The following is a 26,106-nucleotide window of genomic DNA, read 5'->3' on the forward strand; positions in this document are numbered from 1 at the left end:
ATATATGCTACAGAAGAGTTTTATCTTAGTCATAACTGTCTACACAGTGGAAGTTGAGACTATGACCATAGAATTCTAAAGGATGTATCTAGTCCTGTACAAACATGCTGGCTTATTTAGAAGAATAGCATATATACTGCAAATAGACTTTCTAACAATAATCCTGAAATATGAGACATGATTATTGCTAAAAAGAGGAAGGCAACAGATTGCTAGATCTTTGTAACTCTTAGCAAGGAGGAGAGCATTACTATTGTTGTCATTTTTTTAGTCATGTCTGATTCTTCATGATGCTATTTAGGGTTTTCTTGGCAGAGATACTGGAGTGTTTGGAGATTTCCCTCTACTCATTTTATAGATGAGGAAACTGAGGCAAATAGAATTAAGTGATTTGCTCAAGGTTACACAGCTAGGAAATGTCTGAGGTTAGATTTGAACAGGAGGAAGAAGAGCCTTTCCTGACTGACCAGTTAATCTGAGCACGATGGTGCTCCTTTGCTGTCCCTGGGGAGGGGGAAAGAGAGAGGAGATGTAAATACAAGAGCACTAGTCTCTTTTGAGCCATGGTGATGCATTCTCAAGAAGGTGCTCTACTTCTCTGCTGAACCTCAAGCAAAAGAAAAAGGTTGGAGCACAACCCAAAGATTCCTGTTCCTCAGGTCAAGCAGAAGGGAAGTGAGTCAGGTGAAGAGTCTTGGCTCCTGGGTATCAGGATCCAAGATCACTGTTCAGTTGCCCCATGAAGATGAAGCACCAGCTGAGTTCTATGCTCTTCTAAGACAAGGAACAAGCATCCCCTCACCAAAGAGGGAGTGTCCTAATCTGTTCACAATAGAAAATCATTGCCTTCCTTGAAGGTCCAACTCAAATTTATTAATTCAATCAATATTCATTTGGAATCTCAAGTGATGAGTGCTGGGGGAACACAGGAGGAGGCCATCAGAGTGAGGAGACAGCATAGGCTTCCTTCTCCAGATTGTTGCTCTGTTGCCTTGGCTCCTCTCAAAGTATCTTGACAGGTACCTCTGTGGCACACTCACCCAGCCCTAGAACCAAGGGTCACTGCTCTTCTTCTTCTCATCCTGCCTAGCCCCTGGTGTTCTTGCTGTGTGGTTTCCATGGATTGGAATAACAGTGATGGTGATCACTGGCTTTTATAGAAATAAAAGGTTTGAAAAGTGCTTTGGGCATATGATCCCATCCCAAGAGTTTTGGGAGAGCAGTGCATATGAGTGCATGGGTCCTGCCCTTGTTCCATTTTAAGATCCCTAAAGACATAGTATGTGCATCAATTATCCTTGTCTTTCTTCAGAGCATATAGCAAGTGCTAAATAAATGGTACAGGAATGTTGATTGTCTGTTGATTGTCTGAGGTGATTGGTGAATAAATTGCCAGGCTGGCCATTCAGATGTCTCCAAACTCATTAGTGTGAAAAGAACCTAGGGTGTAGGGGTAGGTTTGGGAGAAGATGGCCTCCATGGAAGGGTTGCTGATGTGACCCTGACACAGTCACAGGGAAGCACCTCTTGTGGGGCCAGAGATGACTGGATTGACAGAAAGCAAACATCACTAAGATTCTACACAGGCTAAGGAAAGTGCTGTCTTTAGCAGAAAGAGAACAATGAGGCAGCCAACGAGAGTTAGCCCCAAGGTTCCCATTATCTCTGCATGTTTCTCTGGAAGCACAAAGCTTTCACATGATCCCAAGGATGGATTTCAGCTGCAGTGGCACAAATGTACTGTCCCAACAGGCAGGCACTAAAACGGGCACCGTCAACTAGCAGAGGAGCTTATCTTTCTGAGGCTGTAAATTGAGAACTAGGGTAATGAGTTAATTATAGGCCACCCTGAAGAGAGCAGGACTGACTAAGAGACTCTCTAGAGTGTCTAAGTAGTTTTAGTGAACGGGTCATCCCAAAGGTTTTATAATGAGGTTCCTGCTTAGCAGCAGGTGTGCCCCACTTTGGGGATATCGAAATAAGAAGGTAGAGTTGACAGTTCTCCATTAGATCCTCTTTTCTGCCCCTTGAACATTAGAGCATGGTGCCGCACTGATACCAGGGAGCATGAGAAGCTTCAGAGGAGGGACAGCCAGGTGAATGACAAGTGAAGGTTCAGAGAAGGTTCATGGAAGAATATGGGATGGGGAGGTGGGGAGTCCTGGGGAAGAACTGATAGCAATACAGGAAGACCTCCCAGAGACTCCACCTTAGGCCCAACTGTATGGCTTGGTATAACTTGGTCACAAGGATGTCCTTTTCTGTCTTTATTCCCTGACTCTGGAAGGTTCATCCACTCCCTTGCCCAAGGGCCCCTCCCTCTATAATAACTATAATGTCAGTTTTCCCAGTCTGACACTGGGTCCCTCTGGTGTGTTTGGTGAGTCTCTTCTACATCTGAACTCTGTTCAAACAGAGAAGGCAAGTTCCTTGAGAGAAAGGATTGGGTCTTATTCCTCTTTATGTTTTCCAGTGTCTAACAAGAGTGTCTTACAGGGAATGCCTAATCAGCAATTTGTACGCATCATTCTTACTATCTGCAGTGTTTTCCAATACACTTTCTTGAATATGGAAAGATTATTAATAGATGCCTTAGGGTGAACATGCTTGTCAATACAATTATAGATTAAGTCACAACTATCTTGGATTCTGTCCCTGATCACAAGCCACCTATTCCTCTTCCCCACTGCATTTCTTTTTCAAAGAAAGAAAAAGTGGCCCATTCTTTGGGTCCAAGAACTGGTAGAAACTGGTGGAGACAGGGCCTGGGTAGTCCAAGCCCAATTCAGTACAAGGAGACAAAGAGAGCATTCCCACCTGAACAAAAGAAGTAGTCTTGAACAGCAGAGTCTAGAGAGAAGGCCTTAGAAGACTTACAACCCTGTTTCCACTGCACCTATTCTGGGCTTATCTTATTACCTTCTGCTCCTCAGGGCCAGGAAAGCAGGGAGGTGTGAAGATAAAAGTTGTGAAGCAGCCAAACCAATTAAATCTGAGGGGGAAAATAGTACCTTCAACTGGCCTTGTTTTGTTTTTTAGTCAGGAAAAAAAAAAACTCAACAATTTGTGAGCTGACCAGAGAAATAAATGAGATCAGTGAGACCAAATGACAATGATTACAATGAAATCATCTGCTTCAGGGAGACTTGGTGTGGTGTAAGAGGGACAGTTAGAAAGGCCTGGCTGTGGGATCTGGTCCAGTTCCCTAAAATTTCTAAGCTCTCTATGCCCCAGGCTTCTCTCCAATACTAGATATTGCAGAAGAGTGCTGAGGCCAGGAAGTTGGTCAGGTTTTCTCCTTGCCTTGGAAATCCCAAGGTTGACACTGAGTAGAAAACACCATCCTTTATTTCATGAGTAGATGCAGGCCATCACCAGTGGGGGCTCCCCTTCCCAGCCCATCCACACTGGCGTGTTGCAGGTGCCTTGTCTTGAGATCCTCTCCTCCTGAGTTCCCTCAGAGTCCACCCCAGGGCATCCTTCAAGACAGCACAGTACCAGGCTCTGATCACCTGTGATCAGACCTCCTCTGGTTCTCACCAGGACTTGACTATCTCTACTGCCAGTCATACATCTCTTAGAAGAGAATTTGTCCACCCTTCTTGTTACTAATTCATTGCCTCTATTTCTAGAATTTTTTTTAATCAGAGGAGAGTTCAAGGTTTTACAAATTCATTTTGACAACCAGATCCTCCCTTTCCAGTTTTCTTCTACCTTATTCTCCTCCTCATTCACGGCCATTCAGCAACCCTAGCCTCCTGGGTCTTCATCCCATTCCCACTCTGGACATTCTCACTGGCTTTCTCCTCCCCCTCCTCATGTTTGCCTCCTGGCTTCCCTGACTTTCTTTAAATTTTAGCTAAAATCCTGCCTTCTGTCCTCATCCCTCCTAATGTTGATGCCTTCCTGAATGGATCTTGTTCATGCAGCACCGTTTGTATGTTACCTTCCCTACAGACTGTGAGCTCCTTAAGGGCAAGACCTTGTTGAATAGTTTTGCCACTAATTTCTTCTGTATCCCTAGTTTTATCACAGTTTCTGGCACTCAGTGCAAAACCATGCCAAGATAGGACAGAGAATCCTCCCATCCTGTGGGGAAACTGAGCTCCCCAACAAAGAAGGAATTTCTATGTACTAGTTTTAAAAGAAATAGAACTATGAAAAGCACATTCTTCTATGTCTGGTCATGGGAAAAGGAAGAAATGAGGTAGGAAGGATGTGTGAAGCTGCTTCCTTTGCACCATGTGGAGACTGCCAACCTTTGAGCTCTTAGTCAAAAACCAATGGAAGATGGCAGCCCCACCTTGCACCCTTTTGAGTCCACTGATGAAACAAAGAGCAAACTCTGAGCCACAACGGTTGAAGAGATGAGGATTCAAGGGATGAACCAAACAGGGAGGGGGAATGCTGAAGGAGATCAGCCTTTGGGTCAGAGAGCCTCCCAAAATGCCAAGAAGTGTTGGAAATGGAAGATCCCCCAAACAGACCCTGCACTAGGGAACCTTTCTGTATCCCTTGCACAGACACGTGGGCTTTGACTGTTTCTGGAGAGAACCAGGAAGTTGTTAACTCAGTTCTTTCTTAATCACTGAGAACCTGCCTCCCTGCTCCTTGAAGCCACTCAATGTCCTCAACAATAGATTTGAGTCTTTTCTTTCTCAGAGAGTGGTCCAAATGGACAAAAATAGCATATCTGGGCCCTTAAACTTTCTCTTCTCCATGCTAAAAACTCTGAGCTCCTCCCTACATTGTTTGGACAAGAAAGTCTGCCTATACCACACCAGCTTGGACTTCCTCTGAAGTCTACATCCTCTCCTTATGGGGGACATCCTTGAGTCATCCTGACTTTGTGAAACTTTGACCTCAAATTAACTGAATTCAATCCAGAAGTCTTTGAAAATATTTTTGTCTAATAACTAATATTAATAATAGTTAACATTTATAAATGTGCCAAGTACTAAACTAAGCACTTTACTAAATGCCAGGCTCTTTAACAGACTCTTGAATTACAAAGATAAATGCCCTCAGTCCTCAAAGATTTGGAGATGATTAAATTTGGAATCAACCAATCTCTCCAGTTTTGTTTGACTTTATGGATTTTCCAAGCTAAGCTGCTACAATATGCCTAATTGATTTTAAAATAGTTTGTTTTTTCTTTAACTTTACTTAGATTTCCCAACCTTCCAGAAAACCATCCATTATGTCAAAGTTTTTTTTAAGAAAAGGAGACCCCCCCCCAGCAAAACCAACTGACATTAGAAAAAACAGATCTTATCCACAACCTTTCATAATCATGGACTCCAACTCCTGCAAAGGAGAGGTGGGATATGGGTATTTCTTCATCTCTTCTTTGGAGCCCACCTTGGTCATTCAGATTTCACAAAATACGCTTTTGATTGTTGTCCTTTCCATTTTCACTATTGTGGTGATTGTGTAAATTGTTCTCCTGACTCTGCTGACTTCCAAGGCATCCGTTCACATAAGTCTTTCCGTGATCTCTCTGTATCCATCATGCTCATATTCATCTACCCTCTGTGTATTCATATTCCCTGAATGATGAGCATTCCCTCTGTTTCTATTTCTCTACTACCACAAGGAGTGCTTCTGAAAATATTTTGGGCTAATAGCTAATATTAATAATAGTTAACATTTGTAAATGTGCCAAGTACTAAACACTTTATAATTCTTATCTCATTTGATCCTCACAACAACGGGGGTGGGGTAGGAAATATTATTATCACCATTTTGCAGATGAGGAAACTGAAGCAAACAGGGTCACCCAGTCAATAAGTCTCTGAGACTGGATTTGAATTGAACTCAGCTCTTCCAAATGCAATGCCTAGTGCTCTATCCTCTACCCCACCAACTGTCTCTGTTTCGAGTCTCTTTTTTTTAAATCATAGATCTCCTTGGGGAACATGATGGAATCTCCAGATCAATAAATGATTTATTTTACAATCAATGCTAGTGCATCTCATTGGACAATTTCTTCTGAAATATTTGCTGGGAACAACAAGAATTGGGTTGATCTAGGATTTCTAGAATCTACTTTTTTCTTTTCTTTTTTGAAAATCCCAAGTATTCATCAATTTCAGGTCCCTGGAATCTTTTCCATTTTCTATTTCTAAAAGACTTCGAACAATGATCCTGAGATTATACCAGCAAACTGGGTCAGCACAATAGCATGGTCTAATCTAAAACCTGGAATTCATTATACCTCTTTTAAGATAACCTGGGAAGATAACAAGGAAATAATTCCTGCCTACAGGGGCATTAAGAACCCTGAGGGTTGATCCCTCCCAGGTGGATTTGGAGGGAAGGGCAGGAAATTAGTTTAAAGAGGACTTTCTCTGATCATTTTCTTTATTACTTGCCTCTAGACCCAGGTGGTCCTGGATGAGAAAGTGAGGCTGGAGACTAGCACAGCACCCCCTCACTTAAATCCAAGTCACTGGTATGTCATAACATTACCTCCCTGGTGTTAGGGTTCTCTTCAAGAACAAAGAATAAGAAGCCATCACTGAACTCCCTAAGAAAAAATCTCCAGGGCCTGATGGATTCACAAGTGAATTCTACCAAACATTTAAGGCACAATTGGTTCCAATTCTATATAAACTCTTTGGAAAAATAGGGGAAGATGGAACTCTGCCTAACTCTTTCTATGACACCAATATGGTGCTGATACCTAAACCAGGAAGAGTTAAAACAGAGAAAAAATTACAGACCTATCTCCCTGATGAATATAGATGCAAAAATTTTAAATAAAATCTTAGCAAAATGATTACAACAAGTTATCATTAGGATAATACACTATGACCAAGTAGGATTTATCCCAGGAATGCAGGGTTGGTTCAATACTAGGAAAACTGTCTCTATTGACAGTTAATTCTATTATTAACTATATCAATAACCTATCAGAAATCATATGATTATCTCAATAGATGCTGAGAAAGCTTTTGACAAAATACAGCACCCATTCCTACTAAAAACACTAGAGAGTGTAGGAATAAATGGATTGTTCCTTAGAATAATTAGCAGTATCTATCTGAAAACATCAGGAAGCATTATATGCAATGAGGAAAGGCTAGAGGCATTCCCAATAAGATCAGGGGTGAAACAAGGATGCCCATTATCACCACTATTATTCAGTATTGTATTAGAAATGTTAGCTTCATCTCTGAGGTACCACCTCACACCTCTCAGACTGGCCAATATGACCAGAAAGGATAACGATCATTGTTGGAAGGGTTGTGGGAAATCTGGGACACTATTACACTGTTGGTGGATCTGTGAACTCATCCAACCTTTCTGGAGAGAAATTTGGAACTACGCCCAAAGGGTAAAAAAATGTGCATTTTTGATCAAGCAATACCACTACTGGGTCTATACCCTGAAGAGATCGTGAAAAAGGGTAAAAACATCACTTGTGCAAAAATATTCACAGCAGCCCTGTTTGTGGTGGCAAAGAATTGGAAATCAAGTAAATGTCCCTCAATTGGGGAATGGTTTAGCAAACTGTGGTCTATGTATGTCATGGAACACTATTGTTCTATTAGAAAACAGGAGGGATGGGAATTCAGGGAAACCTGGAGGGATTTGCACGAACTGATGCTGAGAAAGATGAGCAGAACCAGAAGAACACTGTACACCCTAAAAGCAACATGGGGGTGATGGTCAACCTTGATAGACTCGCTCATTCCATCAATGCAATAATCAGGGACAATTTGGGGCTGTCTGCGATGGAGAATACAATCTGTATCCAGAGAAAGAACTGTGGAGTTTGAACAAAGACCAAGGACTATTACCTTAAATTTAGAAGAAAACTGATATCTTATTGTCTGATCTTGCTATCTCTTATACTTTATGTTTCTTCCTTAAGGATATGATTTCTCTCTCATCACACTCAGTTTGGATCAATGTATACCATGGGAACAATGGAAAGACTGACAAATTGCCTTCTGTGGAGACTGGGGGGAAGCAAGATTGGGGGGAAAAATTCTAAAACCCAAAATAAATAAAATCTTTAAAAATAAATAAATAAAAACTGGTCCCTTTCATGTAGGTGAATAATTTACATGGATTGGGCACATCTATGTCCACAAAACAGGCAAATAGTCATCCATGTATTTTTTACATGCAGACTGAACAAGCCCCATTTCTTCACTGTTCCCCTTCTGATCTCGGAGCTCTCCTACTGGCCATGTCTGCTATTGAACTGATGAAAGCAAAGACAAATCCTTTTACCTCACAACTCCCCTGGAGGGGAGTATGGGTCTCATACTTCCTCTGTGGTGTTCCCCTGGAACCAACATCTGCACACTCTTCACGCTGCATCCCTGGGCAATGCAGACAAGCCTGACCAACCAGTCAGTCGAAAAGGACTGAATCCAATCATCTTCAAACCATACTTGAGTAGAGTAGCTACAAAGGCTATCTTCCTCCTGGCTTCTCCCTATCGAAGGCATGGGGCAGGACCTCTTGGAGAGGAGCCAGGGAGGTTGCACAATTCTCAAACTACAGTAAAACTCAGCTCCTCCTCCAATCAGAAGGCCTTTAGCCTTTTCTTTAGCCAAGCCAATAAGATGATGTCCATATTCCAACCAACATGCTCCAAGAAAGTAGCTGAAGCCTTCCTCTTCTTACTAGCATCTTCTCCCTTCTCTTAAACTGCCTTAAAAACTCTCAAGCAGAGCCTTGTGTGGCCAGTGGCTCCTCTTTCTCTATGAGTTATAACTGACAAAATCAGCAATGAAAATAACAGTTCTTCCTTAATCATCTAAATGATGATGATGATGATGATGATGCTTGTCCTTTGTTCTTGAAGAAGACCACAACATCAGGGAAGGCAATGCCATGACAAGCATATGTATTTGATGTGAGTGAGGTGGAACTATGCTAAGTCACCTCCAGAGCCACCTGGGTCCAATGGTCAGATATGGATCAGGATGACTGGAGGTGACCCTGAATGAGAGGCAGTCAGGGGTAAGTGACTTGACCAAGGTCACACATCTAGTAAGTGTCTGAGGCTGGATTCAAACTCTTGTCCTCCTGACTCCAAGGCCAGTGCTTCAGCTACTGTGCCACCTAGCTTCCCTTATCATCCAAATAGTTATCTGATATATCCCATTGTGACAACAATGCTCTATCATGCCAGGTTTTTCTCTTCTGAAACAAGTTTCTCGATTTCTCTAATTTTTCCTAAGCATGGACTTTGAAAAACTTTTTATGCATACTAGTGCATTTCTTGTTCTTATCAACAACCAAATCGTCCACATTAGAAAGGCACAATTACTTATACACACATATTTGTGTATTATGCATTTATATATACACACATACAATAAAACTTTTACAAGAATACAGTTAAGTTTCATGGCTGAGAAGCCTTTCAGAAATTCTGGGAATCCCATTTCACCAAAGCTAGCACAATTTCTCCCCCCAAACCCTTGACAATCTAGCTGTTAGTTATTTCTTAGTAAAGAACATATATTTGCACAAAATTAATCATTCAAAAATATAGGGTTAAATGTTTAGCCACGAGAATAGAATGACATACTCTTGTTCCAAATATAGTACAAATGAAGAAAATTATTTTTCTCAGTCATGAAAAATTAATTTGCTGAGTTATTATACAACCAGATCCTAGAGAGTATGTCTTAGACCCATAAATAGAAATAAGGATTGCAATTTCAGGCTACCGCATTTGGTCTGTTTTAATCCCTGTATTTTGTTTTTCCTCACTCCAGCTTTGTTTGCAAAATGCTTGTAATTTATTAAACATGCTGCCAAATAAAATTCCATCTGGCTTTTTCCCCCCTCTAAAATCAAAGACATGCCAGTAGCCAAGCACAAGAAAATAAAGCAGAGGATGCCCGCAAAGTAGGAAACACATTTGATTGGTAATAAGAGCTTCAATATTAAGCTTCAAAAAGGAAATATTATAAACAGTGAGCAATAAAGGTTTTGAAGAGGATAAAAAATACCTTCACTGTGTCCTTTTAAATAAGGGTGAGCTTAGAAGTTAGGACCCTTGATTCAATTGCTCTTGTTCACTTTACCGCTAGCCACTGACACTCTAAAAAACAGTAACAAAGCTTTAAAAGCAGCTCTGAGACATAGGGAGCAATACAGCTACATGTCTTAGCTAGAGGCTGAGATTCATCTTCTCACCCCAACTTAGCTCCATGAGTGAACTGGAGAAGATATGGGGGAGGGGAATCCATCAAGCAGCCTGGGGAGCATGCATGACAAGATCAAGATCACCCCCCAGCCGGGTGGGCAGTTGGGGGGAGACCCATGGACATCTCTCTGCACTTGAGTATAGGATTCATGTTAAAAAGTTGCTGGGAGAGACACTTCCAGAATCAAAACCAAGCTCCATTTTCAGGACAAATTTAGAACCTAATCCAGGAAGGAGCCACAGAGAAATTGGAATTTACCAAATCAGGCAGAAAGCTTCAAGAAGAGAAGAACACCAGGCAAGTAAAAACAACAGAGGGCCCACAGAGGGCCCATGGACACACTCCAGCTTCTTTCTCCAAAGCTGCTGCAGTCCTGTTCCCTCCCCAGGGGTCACTCTCACACAGTCTCTAGTGGAAGGACCATCTACCTGGAAGTTGCAGACCCTGCTCCCTCTCCAAAGGTTGCTCTTACACAGTCTCTAATGGAAGAACCAACTACCTGGGAGTTGGAGCCCCTGCTCCCCCTTAAGGGTCACTCTCACACAGTCTCTAGTGGAAGGACCATCTACCTGGGAGCTGCAGTCCCTCCATAAGAGACACTCTTCCTAATGGAAGAGCCAGAGGACGTCAGCCAGAGCAGAAGCATTGCCATCTTTCTATTAGATACTTGCCACTCAGTAAAGGCCGGTTGAGCACATACAATGGTGGAAGTTCTTCGATGTCTGAGATCCGTTGGTAGACTGCTCTGGAAAGGTGGTCCCCATGGTATAAACTTCCCAAGATGATGCTTGAGAAGTAAATTGGCTCCACAAAGAGGCTCAGCAAGGATCCCTGGATGCCCAACACGTTCCACCTACAGGGCAGAAGAGAAGCATCTTCCTCTTAATGCACCTCCTGGAACCCCCTGCCCCCTGGGAAAGCAGCCACCCCTAGACCTTCTGAATGGACATCCTCTCCTGATACTGCATCCACCCCAAAGGAAAGAGTCAGTTGATTTGATAGGGAACTTTTGGAAAGAAAACCAAAGTTAACTGGCAGCGTAGCTTGGAAGCCCAGGCTTCTTCAATGGTGCTGGAGTGACAGAGAACTTATGTCAGACACAATTCATCATGAGTTCATTCAACACAAAAACTTCCCTCTTCCCAAAAGGCCTTCTCAGAAGAATGTTAGCCATCCCCTCACATACACAACATCCAACTCCCTTGTTCACTCTGGTGCCTCTAGGCTGGACCAGTCTTTGGGTCCCAAGTGAAGTTGGTGTTTGATCTCAACCCAAAAACATCACTGGGTCTCAGGACACCACTCTGCATCAGAGAACCAGGAAAATTTCTGAGAAGCAAGCAAATAAATGAGTATTTTTCCATCAAGGACTATAAAAAAACAAGAATGGTAGAAAGTCTTGTCCTGAAAGGTACAAGAGCTTGGCCATCTGGGCAAATTTTTATGGGACCCCCAAGTCTAACTGCGGTTGATATTTATAGATATTTATGTGTGGAAGAAGCAAACATTACTTGATGTTGCTGAGCAGATCCTCTAGGGAGCCAGGATGTTGTCCTTCCTAGCTTTGGGGTTGGTGCTAAAGGTTTTAACTGAGTTCTAACAGCCCTGTGGACATATGGCTGATTGAGTATTATTAATTGCCCTGAGAAATGCAGAGAGTAAAATAAAATTCAAATTTTATTTGAACCTGGAAATTTATCCTTTTTACTCTTACTAGAAATAAATCTGCATTTGAGTGCATTTTGTAGTTTACACCTGCATTCTAACCTGGATCTTGAATCACTGAATTGGTCTGAGTTAGGCCTGGTGCAGAGTAACTGACCTGACTGCTAGGAGTTAGATGTAATGACTTCATGATTAAGTTCATTGTGGCAGTAAAAGAAACTGAGTCTCTGGTGACCATACCCAGGCTAGATGTAGGGACCCTTCTGTCCTGGGGTTATAACATTCTTAGAGATATTTGGGCAGTAGGATAAGGACAGAGCTCCCACTAAACCCCTAGAGCTGTTCCAATGGATGCTCGAGAAGCTTGACAGGAAAAGTGAAAACTTAGCAAAATTATGCATCCCTTGGCTCTTTCTGAGATTTAGAAAAGCTGGATTAGTCACAAGGAAAATGAAGATAAACCATCCTTGTGTATTTGGCAGTTAGAGGCAAAGGGTAATGAGCTTTCCATCTTTGAAGGAAGAGAGGGGCTTATTTATGGATCTAGTTCCAGCCCTGATGAAAAAGACAGTGCTAATGGGGGGTGGGGCTGATAAGCTACAGTTGGAAAGCATGATCTGCTAAATGGAAGAAAGGGTTCAGCCCTGCCTCATTGTGAGTTATGAGGGAAGACAATAGTAGAAGTGCTGCTGAGCACTGCAGGCCTGGACTGATGGGAAGAGAACCTCGAGCCATTCCCATGACTCCTCTCAGTCTCCTAATCCTCCAAGAGTCAAATAGTCCATTGATTACCACTAAGGAATTTGGGAGGTCACAAGAAAGGTTTACAAAGCATGTTAATGAATCATTAAAACGATAACTATCAAGAGTGCAGTCTAATGAGGTCAGTTCAAGCCCTCAGAGTTCCATAGAACTTCATGCTCGCCATGGATTTGTGTTGACAAAGTTAACTAAGCCAGCAGGAAAACCAAATGGGGATATCGTTTTCAAGTGGCTAAAATGAACTCCTCCAATGGGGTAAAGGGGAGTTGATCTTTTTTTTTTAAAGCAATATGTTTGCTAGACTGAATATATGCCCCATAGTCTCTAACTACCATTTTCTAAAATCAGCCAGATTCGGGTGCAATGTGGATGGAACCCCACCTGAATGGGATGAGGCCTTCACCACCAGACCTGCCTAGGAAGATCAACTGGGGAAATTTGTGTAGGAGAGCTGGCAGCTATTCCGGAAACCGGGAGGGGACAGGAATGAGATTCTTTCACATAAGAAATTTTGGGTCTGACTTTTAAAACATGGTTGAGCTTCAGGCTTAAGAGAATGTTCATAAAATCTTATTGGGATATCTGGTCTGGGGAATGACACCAAGAGGAGAAATCTCCTTCCCAAGTGGCAGTGGCTAGAAGGTCCCCTCTATGGGGATTGAAGATATTGTGCATGCTAATCAGAGGGATGCATCATGAGCAGGGGGATCATGAGACCTAGAGAGTATCTCTAGAGACATTTAACATAGTCAGTTATTTTGGGCAGAACCAAATGGAAGCTCCTGGCATTGCCAGAACCATCCCTCCAGCCCAACCCCAGACATATCCATATGTACTTGTGAAGTGTCTTTTTGCATAGCTTTGTTCTGTCTGTTTTAAGGAAGTTAAATGGCCATTAAATTCAATGATTTGGTACACCAGGTATTGGGAGACCTATTAACTCTTCCCATGGGGTCAAGTGTCATAAGCAACATGTGAAAATGCCTTCAGTGATGGGTCAGACAAGATTTATATTCATATTGATTCCTGACTAATTGTCATGGAGATCTTCATAGCTGAATAGTCTGGAGACTGGAAAAAACAATACTAAGAAAGCAATTAAATTTGACCTTTGGGATCAAAACCAATGGAGGAATTTTGCTGACATTTCCCATCACATGCAGGTGTTTGTAAGGCATGTTAAAACCAACCAGAGATATCATGCATTCTCTACTGAACTGAACAATCAGGCTGATACCCTTATAAAAATGGCAGAAATTGGGGACTGGATCCATTATCGATGAAGACATGATGCATGGTGAGACAAGCATAGGACCTTATGACCTCCTTAACTTGGAACAATGCAGTTCTGTTCAACAATGGTCTTTGTGCCAGTTGGAGAAGATGCCTTTGAAGAATCAGGAAGGCATGATCCCACCAAATATTTCTCAATCTACTCCAGACTAACAGATTATGGATAGAGGATTGCAATGCCAGTTAAATTTGCCACCACACCAAACACAAGAAACACTCTTTCAAAACACATCCATCTTCCTTATAGGCCCCTGATATCATTGCCACTCATCAGTGCTCCCATTTTACCACTAAAAAGGTCCAAGATTATTCCCTTCAAAATCATATATACTGAATTTTCCATTTTTGTAACTATCTTTGGCAACTCAGAAAAATTCTATCTTCTCTCTCTCCTTGCCTTCACTGCTGCCACCCTCCCCAACTCTCAACTGAAATAGAAAGAAAAATAAAGCCTCTGTTACAAATATTTATAGTTAACTAAAATAAATTCCTACATTTGCCCTATCCAAAGAAAATGTGTCTTAAACAGCACTTGTGAGTCCTTCGCCTCTGTTGGGTAAGCAGCATGTTTCATTATGAGTCCTTTGGAATTGATTGTGGTTGATCATTCTGCTGAAAGTTCCTAGTTTTTCAAAGTTGTTTGTCTTAAAATACTGCTGTCATTCTATGAATTGTTCTGGTTCTGATCATTTCCCTCTTCATCAATTCATATAAATCTTCCCAGACTTTTCTCAAACTGTTCCCTCAATCGATTCTTTCTGCATAATAGCATTCCAACATATTCATAAACTATAACTGATTCAGTCATTTCTCAACTGATGAGCAATTCTTCAACCTCCAATTCTTTGCTACTGAAAAAAGAGCTACTATAAATATTTTTGTTATCTTTAGAAAATATTTTGCTTAAGACTTTTCCCTATCATAAATTTCCCTTATTATTCCCCCTTTCCCTTCTTTCTTCTTGTTTCTCTGTTGAGTGAGATTCATTTCTGTATACAATTGAGGGTAGAGGTTCAAGTGTTGCCCATTCCCCATACTTTTTATTCATTGTTTGTATATATTTCTTGCACACCATTATTACATGAAATAATTTCCCCATTCTTCCTCTTTTTTCTCAATATATTTCTCTCCCTATCTTTTCATTCTTTTTTTAAGATCAAGGTACAGCAGAACCAGTCCTAGGTCTTCTAATTAGACTCCCTCTTTGACCCTTGGTGATGTCAGAGTTTTGGGTGAATACATGTATTATTCCTCCATGTTAGAATAGAAAGTTCACCCTTGTTTATTTCCTTATGATTTTTTGTCTTGTTCCTTGTTTGACTCCTGTGTTTGTATTAAAATATTTCTATAGTTTGTCTTTTTTTTTTATCAGAAATGTATGGAAGGGGCAGCTAGGTGGTGCAGTGGATAAAGCATCCACCCTAGAGTTAGGAGGACTCGAGTTCAAATCCAAACTGAGACAATAATTAGCTAGCTGTGTGACCTTGGGCAAGTCACTTAACCCCACTGCCTTGGGGAAAAAAAGAAATGTATGGAAGTCCTCTATTTTATTAATGATCTATTTTTCCCCTTGTGGTTTATACTAAAATTTTCTGGATAAACTGTTCTTGGTTCTAAGTTTATATCCTTTCCCTTCAAGAGCATTTGTCCTAAGATCTCTGCTCTTTACAGCAGGGAAAGGGATGGCTAGAACATGTATAATGGTTACTGTGGCTTATTAATTTAACATTAATTTCTAGCTGCTTGTAATATTTTTTCTTTGACCTAGAAATTCTTAATTCTATTATACTTCTAGAAATTTCCATTTTTCAAATTTTAGGAAATTATCAGTGGATTCTTTCTATCTGTTTTTAAAAGATCTGGGAAGCTTTCTTTTAGAATTTCTTGAACTATAATGTCTAGGATCTCTCTCTCCCTCTCTGTCTTTTAAAGTCAAAGCTTTCAGCTAGTCCAATAATTCTTATATATCTCCCCTTGAACTGTTTTTCCAGGTCAGTTGTTTTTGTTATGAGATACCTTACTTTCCTCTCTATTTTTAAAGATCTTATTGACTTTAAAAAAGTATTTCTTGTCTCATAGAATCATTGGCTTCTCTTTGGTCCTCTCTAATTTTCAAGGAATTTGTTGCTTGGGCAATGCTTTGTACCTTCTTGTGCTAAGTTGTTAATTCCTTTTCCATTTTTTTCTTCCACAGTTTTCATCTCTTTTCCAATTTTTTCCTCTAGTGCTCTCATTTAATTTGCATTTAGTTTAAAATCATAAAAAAAACAACTTGTTCCATCATTTTCAGGAATTCTAGTTTAACTTTTGCCCAAGCTGTGCTTTTCTTTGAGGTTTGCTTATGGCACTTGTGATGTCATTGTCTTCTTCTGGGTCTGTGTCTTGAGTGGATGACTATTTAGGGGGATCCTTTTTTGTTTGTTTGTTTGTTTACTTGCTCATTCTTGTAGTCTACTTCCTGCCTCCCACTTCTGGTGGGAATGACTGGGTTTCCCCTGGGACAGAGACTAGAGATGGCACTGGAGGTTCTGCTTTTCTAGCAGAACATTAGTCCCCAGTCCAAGAATTTAGAAACTCTTTTTTTATATTGGTAATTCTAAAAAGACTGTGTTGTTTTTGTGTGTATTATGTTTCTTCTCCATCATTACTTATGAGCTCAGAGTTAGTTTAAGGTTAATTTTCATGGTAGAAGCTCTCCTAGAAATTTGGGACTTTTCCACCAAATAGTGGGATATTGTAGGAAGGAACCTGTAATTTGTAGGGTAAGGGAGTTCTTTTAAGGAGGTAAGGGGATCACTTTACTGCTTTGCCTTCTAAGGCAGAGCTGTCCAAAATGAGGTCCAAGGGCAGCATGTGGCTGGCAGGGAGATTTTATGTGGTCCTCCTGTGGGTTTACTATATGCTTTAATAAATGAAGCCAAGCTATTTACAGAACTCTCATTAAATGGCAAATCAAAATATATTGTCTGTTGTTTCAAGAAAAACTTTTAAAAGTAAGGTTGGATAGTCCTGAAAGCATCAAAGGCTCAGCCACAGGAGGTGGGGTGGGAGGTTTCAGAAGAATTCTCATTCACACTTTACATGTTGTCTCCCCAGTCTCAATCTAAACCCCTGAAGGGTGGGACTCTTGAGCTTCTTGGAACCTTCTGTGCTTGGCGTAGCACCTAGAACAAAATAAATGCCTCTTCATTGCCTGGAGTGACTTGAATAAGGAAAAGCCTAGAATCTGAGGATCAGTCATTGACTTCAGAAATCTTTCAATCTATTTATGACTAATGTCGTAGACCCTCCATTACATCCACCTTTCTAACCACTTGGAGAGTTATTCCATGACCATGAAAACTATATTGAATTATACACAATGAGCTTGATAGCAACTTGGAGGCAGACAGTCTTTCTCTGGTTTTCTGACCTCTACCCAAATCCTAGAAACACCTGGTAAATTAAGTCTAAGACTAATAATAAAAGCTCACATTTCTACAGAGTTGGTTCTGTGTTGGACATGGTGCTAAGGACTTTACAATTGTCATCTCATTGAATTCTCATGGCCATCTTGGGAAATCAGGGCTGTTATTGTCCCTATTTTATAGATGAGGAAACTGGGACAAACAAAGATTACCACAGCTCCCTCAGTAAGAAAGTATCTAAGGTCATATTTGAACTCAGAACTTCCTGACTCCAGGCTGAGTGCTCTATCCATGCCCCTAATTCATTTTAATCTTCTAAGCAGCAAGAATAAAGACCCATTTAGCTCAAGAGCAGTCCAGGTCAGAAGAAGCACTGTGGGGCTCACTGCAGAGTGACATACTTCAGATCTGAGATGTAATCCAACTCTGACACAAACCCTTTATCTTAGCACCAGGCCTGGAGGTAGGAAGAACTCCCTGAGTTCCAATCCAGTCTCAGACAGTTTCTAGCTGAGTGACCCTGGGCAAATCACTTAACCCTGTTGTTAACCTATTGTTTACTGAAATTTCCTCATCTGTAAAATGAGCTGGAGAAGGAATCTCCAGAATCTTTGCCAAGAAAATCCTAAATGGGGCCCAGAGAGTCAAGCACAACTAAAAATGACTGAACAACAACATCTATCTTATGGAATCAGCACCTAGAGAAAAGGAAGTGAAGGGCCCTGGGTCCAGGCTGACTGAAGACAGGTCTAAGGAATATGGGACACTGAGTCTACAAGGATATGATGTGTCTTTGTGTATGTGAGGACCTGTCATCTTCAAATGGGATTGAAATGGTTTGGTTTCACCCAGAAGGAAGAGCCATAGTAGGGGAGTGGTTGTTGTGGATGATTTGGATGCAACGCGAGGAAAGCTTCCTCCCATACTTCAGTCAAATGGACTGGGTTGGAAGGTGGTAGAGTCCCATCTGTTGAAGTTGGTTGGACTCAGTGGTCCCTGATGTACCTGTCATCTCTGAGACTACGATTTTGGGACAAGTCTTGGGGGGGGGGAGTGGAGTTGAATCTCAGTTTTTTTAAATCCGTAAAATAGGCATAGTACTATGTATCTTCCCAACTTTAGATAGCACTTCGTGAGTTATTTCAGATGTACAATGACTTGAATAATAAATTTAATTCAATGCCTCACTTCTTGGAGCTCTACTATTGGCTTTAGAACATAAGGAGAGACACAAAGCACATTGAGTCATGTTCCCTATCCCCATTCATTGATATGGCTAGACTGGCAAGATCTGGGGGTTGAAGTGGGATATGCCCACAGTTGCTGCTGCCAGTGTACCCACCTTGAAGTTACCAAATCACCAAGAGACAGAGTGATAGTAGACCAAGACCTGGATCTTAAGGGAGAGGGACCAGGTTTGAATCCTTGGACACCAACACCCTGGCCCTCTCTGACCCATTGAGCCCTAGACCTGGGAGTCTCCAAATCAAACCATCAAAACCAGCTCCCCTAGTCCTTCTAGGATAACAAGATGAGGTGATAACCTGCCCCCCATCTCTGTTCCCGGGTCCCCATACTCTATCAATGATGTAGGAGAATCAATGAAAGCTGACCTTAGAAAACAGGGCCACCAATAACATCCCTTGGGTGATCTGGAAAATTTTCAGCAGCCAGACAGGATCATTGGTCATGATCTCACTTTAATGAAGCCTACCATTCTACCAGGATTCTGTGTTCATCCTACCAACTGTTTGATCAGACACTTGTCCTCCTGATCCTCTGTAATCTTATTCAAATAACAATTTGATAAGGTGTTAAATCAGAGAACAGAAATTCAAAACTCAAATCCAAAGTTTTAGAAAGCCTGTATGTAACTCTGGCCACCTCAAATATCTCTCCTTTGCTTCAATCTCTGATGAAGATGGGATTCTCCTTGCCAAGACCAAACTAATGGTTCCTATTTTTAAATCCTCTCCTATCCCCTTCAGGAGTTTTCTCCTCTAATTATTCCCCTTTATCTCGCTTATTTTCAGTCTCTCTAGATACTGATTCCTTCCCTGATGCCTATGAATGTGACTAGATCTCACCCATCTTTCCCTGTGACTCTCCATTTCCTCAGGTTATTAGCCTCCATCTGTCTTTCCTTTCATAGAATAACTACTAGACATGGTTGTCTATCTTCATGGGCTCTACTTCCTAACTTTTTGCTTTTCTCACTTAAATCTCTCTTGAAATCATACTCGCTACTCTACACAAACATTGCTCTCCAAGATTACCAAAACTGAGTCTTAATGGCTCTATCAAATGGTTTTTTTCTGTCCTCTTCTTTCTTGGGCCCTCTGTAGTATCTGATGGTTCTTGACTGGCCCCCTCTACTCTCTCTCCTTCTTGAAAGTCTTTCTTCTCAAGGTTTTCATGAAGTGTATTCTCTCTTGATACTCCCACCATCAATGAGACGGCTCCTTCTCAGGCTCCTGTATAGGACCATCATCTACATCCCACCAACTACCTGGGTGTACCTTAAGACTCTGTCTTGGGCCCTCCTCTCTCTACATGATTCTATCTGCCACATGAATTCAAATATCACACTGATACAAATGGCTCTCAAGAAGACATCTCCTGCCCTTAATTTCCTTCAGCCCCATATCTACAATTGCCCTCAAATATCTCCTCTTAGATGCCCCATTGTTTTCTTGAACTCAGCACATCTAAAACAAGTCATATTCTCTTTCCCTATAAATATGTCTCTATTTAGGACTTCCCTCTTTCTCTCATGGGTAGCACCATTTTCCAAGGCACCAAAGTATCAATATAATCATTTTTGATTCCCCATTCTCCCTCACCCTATATCCAATCAACTCCAGAAATGGTAGATTCTCTCACCTGTCCCCTTATGGTCTTCTTGCTTGACCACTGCCTTAGTTCAGGCCCTCATTACTTGGTCTGTTCTCCCATGGACTGTTGAAATATCCCAATAATTATTTTTCCTAAACTCATCCCTCCTCTCTCCGGTCCATCCTTTCAAAAACCATCAAATTGATATTTCTAAAGAACAGACCTGTGCTTCCATAGGGTCCCAGGACTTAATGCAAATGCTTCTGTTTGGCACAAGTTGATCTTTCCAGACTAGTTTGACATCACTCGTTCATTCTCTATTCCAGCCATTTTGACTATTTGCTTTATCCTCCAGGTAAAGAAAGATGAAATCACAGAGTTGAAAACAGGTTGTATCTGACCACCTGCATTTCCTTTTCTGAAAAGGTTGCTTGTTTGGTACATTGGAAAACAGAGCCTCTGATGCTATTCCTGTAGCAAGGGCAAAGACATAGGTCAGAAAATCCCAAGTGTTAATTCTTTCAAAGTCAGTCAAATGGCTGGATCCAAAGCCTCATCATTCATGGATCAACATCCCCAGGAGGATCTTCCATGGAGGGCCCCAAGGAACTGGATTTGACCTGCACTGGTAAACTTTCTTCTTTTTAAGTCACTGGCTTTGGATAAAGACATACCTGGAAGGATTAACTAGCCTGCTGGATAAGAGGCAGGCTTCAGAAAGGGCTCCACAAGTCAGGGACCGGGCTGAACCATGTCTAATGAAATTTAATAGGAACAAATATGAAGTCTTCCACATAGATACAGAAAAAGTAACATCACTAATAAAAGCCAGGAGAAACCTGACTAGATCTCTGGGGGCACAGAGGGCTAGGCCTGAATTCAAATTCTGCTTCAGACATGAGCCATGGGACCAAGTGGCTTAACCTTTGCTACTGCCTCAGTTTCTGCAGTCATAAAGTGGGGGGAATAATAGCCCAAATCTCACAGGGCTGTTGTAAGGACCAAATGAGACAACATCATGCTGAGCACACAGAAGATGCTAAATAAATGCTTACTTCCCTCCCTGACAGTGCTGAGTAGGAGAACATCTTGGGGTTTGAAGGGCTATAAGCCCGATTTCAATTGACAGGAGGAGATGATGGCTAAAAAAACCCCTACAGCTTTTTTTAGGTCACCCATGAAGGCAGGCATTCACCATGTGATAGGTAGGCACAATCGAGAGACTCATCACCTGCCCCTCCAGGTGGGTGGTGCCCTGCCCTGAGCAGAGGATGATGAGGGAAGTGCATTCATGGAGAAGCTGGCATCTTCAGAGGAAGGCAACCACAACAGTGAAGAGTCTCTACCACTCAACCAATAAGTGTTTAAGAGTCTAAGCGAGGAAGGTCTAACCTAGAATTCTGACCATCAGGCTCTGTCTGTAGAGGTTGAGCTTGGAAGGGTTTAGTGACCCTGGGTCACATTTAAGAGGGGCTTCTTTGAGGTCAGGCTAGGTCTCCTACAATCAGATCTCAATCGAGAAGCTATGTAAGGAAATAATGCCTAGGCTGCTCCCTGGGTTGTTGGCATTCTGGGCAGAAATACAAATGAAACTTCTTCTTGTCCCTGGAAAGGATGGCAAAGGAAGTAAGCCAGGCCCTGGCATGTTCCCCAGGCCACTCAGTCAGCACTTGGGTTGTGCTGTTCCCTCCTTTCCAAAAAAAAAATACCATCATTTCTGGTCTGAGGCCTAAACTGGGATGTACTAGCACAAAAGCACAAAAGCCAAGAAAAGAAGGGCTGAGAATGTGCCAGCACTGCTGGCCTCACTTGTCAGGAATGAGTAATGGGTTCAAGTGCTGCCTTTGAGGGATGGGTCCCCAAGACCTTCCTCCTGCACCATGACTGGCTGTCGATAACAAAGGTAACAGGTCCAACCTCCACTCCCACCCTCAAAACCTAAGCCTCAAAGACACTGGTCCCAGTGATTCACACCAAGATACTGAAGAAGATACAGTCTTCCCATTGGATGGTGAAATGGAGAAGATGTAGAACAACCAGGTTCTCAATAATTTCCAGCCAAGAAAATGTGGGCCTGGGTTTTGACCACAACACAGGAATGGGCAGTTGGCTAGGGCCACAGGAAGAGAAAAGTCAGGATCTGAACTCTCGAGTCCACTTTGGATTTCAATCATTTGCTCACGGACCAACGTCTGGCTTGACCTGACTCCCTGCAGCTTCAGACTCAGGGTCTGTGGTCTTGGAAGAGAGGTTGTGGCCTGAGCTGGTTAAGGTGCTTCTGGAACCTCTCCATCAGTCAGGGAGGATAGGATGAAAAAGGCTTTGGGGGGGTGGCCTTTGGAGAGGTGGAAGCTTCTCCATTCCTTGATGCCAGGTTTGGGAAGGAGAAAGTCTCATTGAGCAGGAGATTCCTGCTGTGGCCTTCCAGGGGATCACGGGGAGGGCTCGGGAGGAAGGGGGTGACAAGCATAAGAAAGTGGTCTCAGCCTGAGTTCCAGAGAGAGAGAGAGAGAGAGAGAGAGAGAGAGAGAGAGAGAGATTGCCAAGTCTAGCAACTGCTGTCCTCAAAGGAAAAAACAAACCATTGCCTTTTTAGACTGAAAATTATCTCAAATAGAAACACTCCTCCAATCCCTCCAAAATATGATTTTCTACCATTTTTAGACAGAAATGAATAAACACGTTTCAAACTTTCAAAGTAAGGTTATTTAAAATCATTCTCTACAGAGAAGAAATGCCAACATATTGATGCCCCCCGCCACATAGGAATAAATGGGTCAGTCATCTACAGGATGAATTCTTGATTCTGATGGGAAAATCCAAGGTAAAAATCCAAATGTGACCCTTGGCTAAATCTAATTTCACTGTGAGATGTTGGCCTCATACCAGGACTTCCACATTCCTGGCCCAGCCCTTCCCTTGGCTGCAGGACCTAAGACTACCCCCCTGAACTTCCTTTGACTCAGTTTTCTCACCTGAAAATGGGGATGAAAGCATTCAGATGATCCATGTCACCTATGCTCATGACTGCCCCAAGGGAGGCAGAGGCTTCCTCCGTAAACTATCTGCATCATCATCAGAGAAGGTACACCCTATCCTGGACTGCGTTCTCATAAGTCCCGAGTGGAAAGTCTATGGGTGGAGGGGGCAGCAGCTCCTTTTGCTTACATGATTTTGGCCAAGCAGATCTGAGACCCAGGTGGAGGCTCTGAGGGAACTCTCACAGACACTGACCCCCACACAAAGGCCCCTTCTGGCCACACCACACTGGCAGCTGGCAGACAAGCTCCAGTCAAGGACCAGCTTCTATGTGCCATCCTAAGGCCATGTCCCCTCTCCAGCACCTCCCCAAAGAACTAGAAGCCCAACCCCCCCTTACTTTACAAGCAAGGAAACTAAGCCCCCAAGAGATGGGAGACAGTCTGCATTCCAAGCAGATTCCATGGCAGCCAACTCAGTATTTCCAACCCATCCACCAAGTCTTTTGGAGGGAGTAGCCTAGCAGCTGCACAGCTTAGAAGGAATGGTTTTCTAGAAAAACAAAATGGCAGACCATGGGCTGCCTCTAGCTCTGTCTCTCTCCCCAAAAGATAGAGGTGAGTATGTGGTGGATGGAAGGGTAGGAAGAAACCAGAGGTGAAAATGCTAAGGAGGAGGAAGATTTAAATGTGGAGGTAATAATGACTGGAAGGATCAAAACACAAGTTCCCTCCAACAGTGAGGCTGGCCAGGAAAGGAGGCTGAGGAGGGCTGGAAGGGTCGATGGCCAAGGACTTGGACCAGGGATGCAGATACACAGGATGGCACCGAAAAGCATTAATGAAGTGTTTACTGTCTACTACACCTTGGAAAGACACAGAGAAAAGTAAGCCTGGAAACTGGGCTGGAAGATGGTGGGAGTAGAGAGGTCAGTCCAGGGGAAGGCCTGGAGCCAGTTTCTAAGAAGACAGGAGTGGCAGCCATGCTGGACTACCCAGCAAAGAGAAGGAATGGGCTGCTGGGAGGGGTGGCTCCTGTCTCTTTCTCTGTCTCTCTCACTCTCTCTCCTCCTCTCACCTATCTCCCTGTCTCTCTCACTCCCATTTATCTCTGTCTTGGCCTCTGTCTCTTTATTCTGTTCTTATTCTGATTCTAGCTAGGAGTTCATATGGGAAGCCAGTCCATGGGCAGTGACTGAGGGCAACTAGGGCAGAAAGACCTTGAGACCTCAGCCAGGCACAGAACTGACATGCTAAGAAGAGGCATTCCCCCCACCCCAGTCCTCCTTGCTTCCAATTTTCCAGAATGTCTCAGGAAGTGAGGCACTGAATGGACAAACCCAAGTGATGGCTGCCCATGGTCACTGTCCTCTCTAAACATAGAGAGGGAACAGATCAGGAGTGTGGGGAGGGCTTTCAGTTGAGGCCATCATGGGGTTCTCCAGGGTTGTGACCCAGATCCATGGGCACAGGCCGGGAAGTCCTCCAGCAACAGGGGTTCCAGTCCTTTGCAATTATGGTAGCAGTGCAGGCCCCCATCTCACCTGGCAATCTTGTCACTGCAGGACATGGTGAGTAGCCGCTCCCCCTGCAGCACTCCATCCCAGGTCTGGATCGTCGTTGTTGACCTCACAGGAATGGTCCCCTCCCCTGACTCGATCTTGGTCCGGAGCTGCCCTCTGGCCTTCCTGTTTGGGTGTCTGTCTGCCTGATCTGAGAGAGAGACAGAGGTGAAGTGCCCTGGGGAGGCCAGTCTGCAGGAGCGGAGGAGACTCACCCTCCCTACTGCCAAGACACACCCAAATCTGGCCCTTGGGGAGAGAGTCAAGGGTGAGGTATCCCCTTGAGTCAGTGTTTTGGACTACTCTGGGATGCTGAGACCATTCGCAATAGCTCAGTTATTTGAATAAGCCCAGAGGAACCAGCCTTGGAAAGGATGTCTATCTTCAAGTCTTAATTATTGATTTAGAACATCATTGACTATCAGCTCCTTCCTAGCCCGACTCAAGTAACTGTCTGTCCCTAAAGAGAGTCACCGGAGCAGCCCTGGAGTCAGGAGTACCTGAGTTCAAATCTGGCCTCAGACACTTAATAATGACCTAGCTGTGTGGCCTTGGGCAAGCCACTTAACCCTATTTGCCTTGCAAAAACTAAAAAGAGAGAGAGAGAGGGAGGGAGGGAGGGGGGAGAGAGAGAGAGAGTGAGAGAGAGAGAGAGAGAGAGAGAGAGAGAGAGAGAGTGTCACCTACCATCCTGCGCTGCTTCATGGGGTGAGAAGATCCTGGCATCTCCACATGGAGAGGTGCTGATATAGAGATGAAATTGGACAGTCTCCTTCAACTTGAAGCCTCCACGCTGGGATTTCATGAAAATGGATCTCTGCTGGTCCTCTCTTGTACTGAAACAGAGCAGAACTGAAATCAAGGGACTGCACTGGGCCCTCCCGGCTGGGGACAGTTTTTAAAGGTAGAATACTCTGATTATCTAAGAATGTTGACAGCACACACTTGAGTTCCCAGCTGCCCAGGTCCTCAATTAAGTCATACCTGAGGACCATTGCTGGTGCTCATATCCTCCAAACCTAGGATCATTTCCTTCTTCATTCTCTCTTCATTTATTTTTAAATTAAATTGTTTTTAATTAATAAGCACTGATTTCCTCTGTCCCTTTTGAAGAAACCAAGCCCTTGTAACAAATATTCATAGTCTACTAAAACAAATTCCCCCATCAGCCATGTTCGATAGGTGTAACTTTATATCTCATCATATCTTTGTCTCTCTCTCTCTCTGTCTCTGTCTCTCTCTCTCCCACAGGCAGTAAGGAACCTGCTTGATCATTATACTTGGTCATTATACTGAGCAGAGTTCTTAAGTCTTTCAACATGGTTTGTCTTTATAATACTGATTTTATTGTATAAACTCTTATCCTGGTTGTGCTTAATTCACTCTATAACAGCTCATACCAGTCTTCCTAGTTTCTCTGAGA

At 42.8% G+C, this 26,106-nt stretch overlaps 1 protein-coding gene and 1 long non-coding RNA gene across 3 annotated transcripts in view; one reads left to right on the top strand and one right to left on the bottom strand.

Annotated features, from left to right (window-relative positions):
* The window catches only part of ADARB1 (adenosine deaminase RNA specific B1), a 169,531-nt gene that overhangs the window by 15,912 nt on the left and 127,513 nt on the right, over positions 1–26,106 (bottom strand). For both annotated transcript variants that reach the window (XM_074189941.1, XM_074189940.1), the window contains 3 exons: positions 25,371–25,519; positions 24,666–24,834; positions 10,853–11,034 (listed from right to left, as the gene is read on the bottom strand). In XM_074189941.1, the coding sequence (XP_074046042.1) occupies positions 10,853–11,034; positions 24,666–24,834; positions 25,371–25,519 (500 nt within the window). The remainder of the gene's footprint in view (positions 1–10,852; positions 11,035–24,665; positions 24,835–25,370; positions 25,520–26,106) is intronic.
* LOC141489168 (uncharacterized) overlaps positions 1–26,106 on the top strand; it is a 52,502-nt gene that overhangs the window by 5,799 nt on the left and 20,597 nt on the right. The window lies entirely within an intron of this gene.

Source organism: Macrotis lagotis, chromosome 5 (genome assembly GCF_037893015.1).
Source record: "Macrotis lagotis isolate mMagLag1 chromosome 5, bilby.v1.9.chrom.fasta, whole genome shotgun sequence".
NCBI classification, from domain to species: Eukaryota; Metazoa; Chordata; class Mammalia; order Peramelemorphia; family Peramelidae; genus Macrotis; species Macrotis lagotis.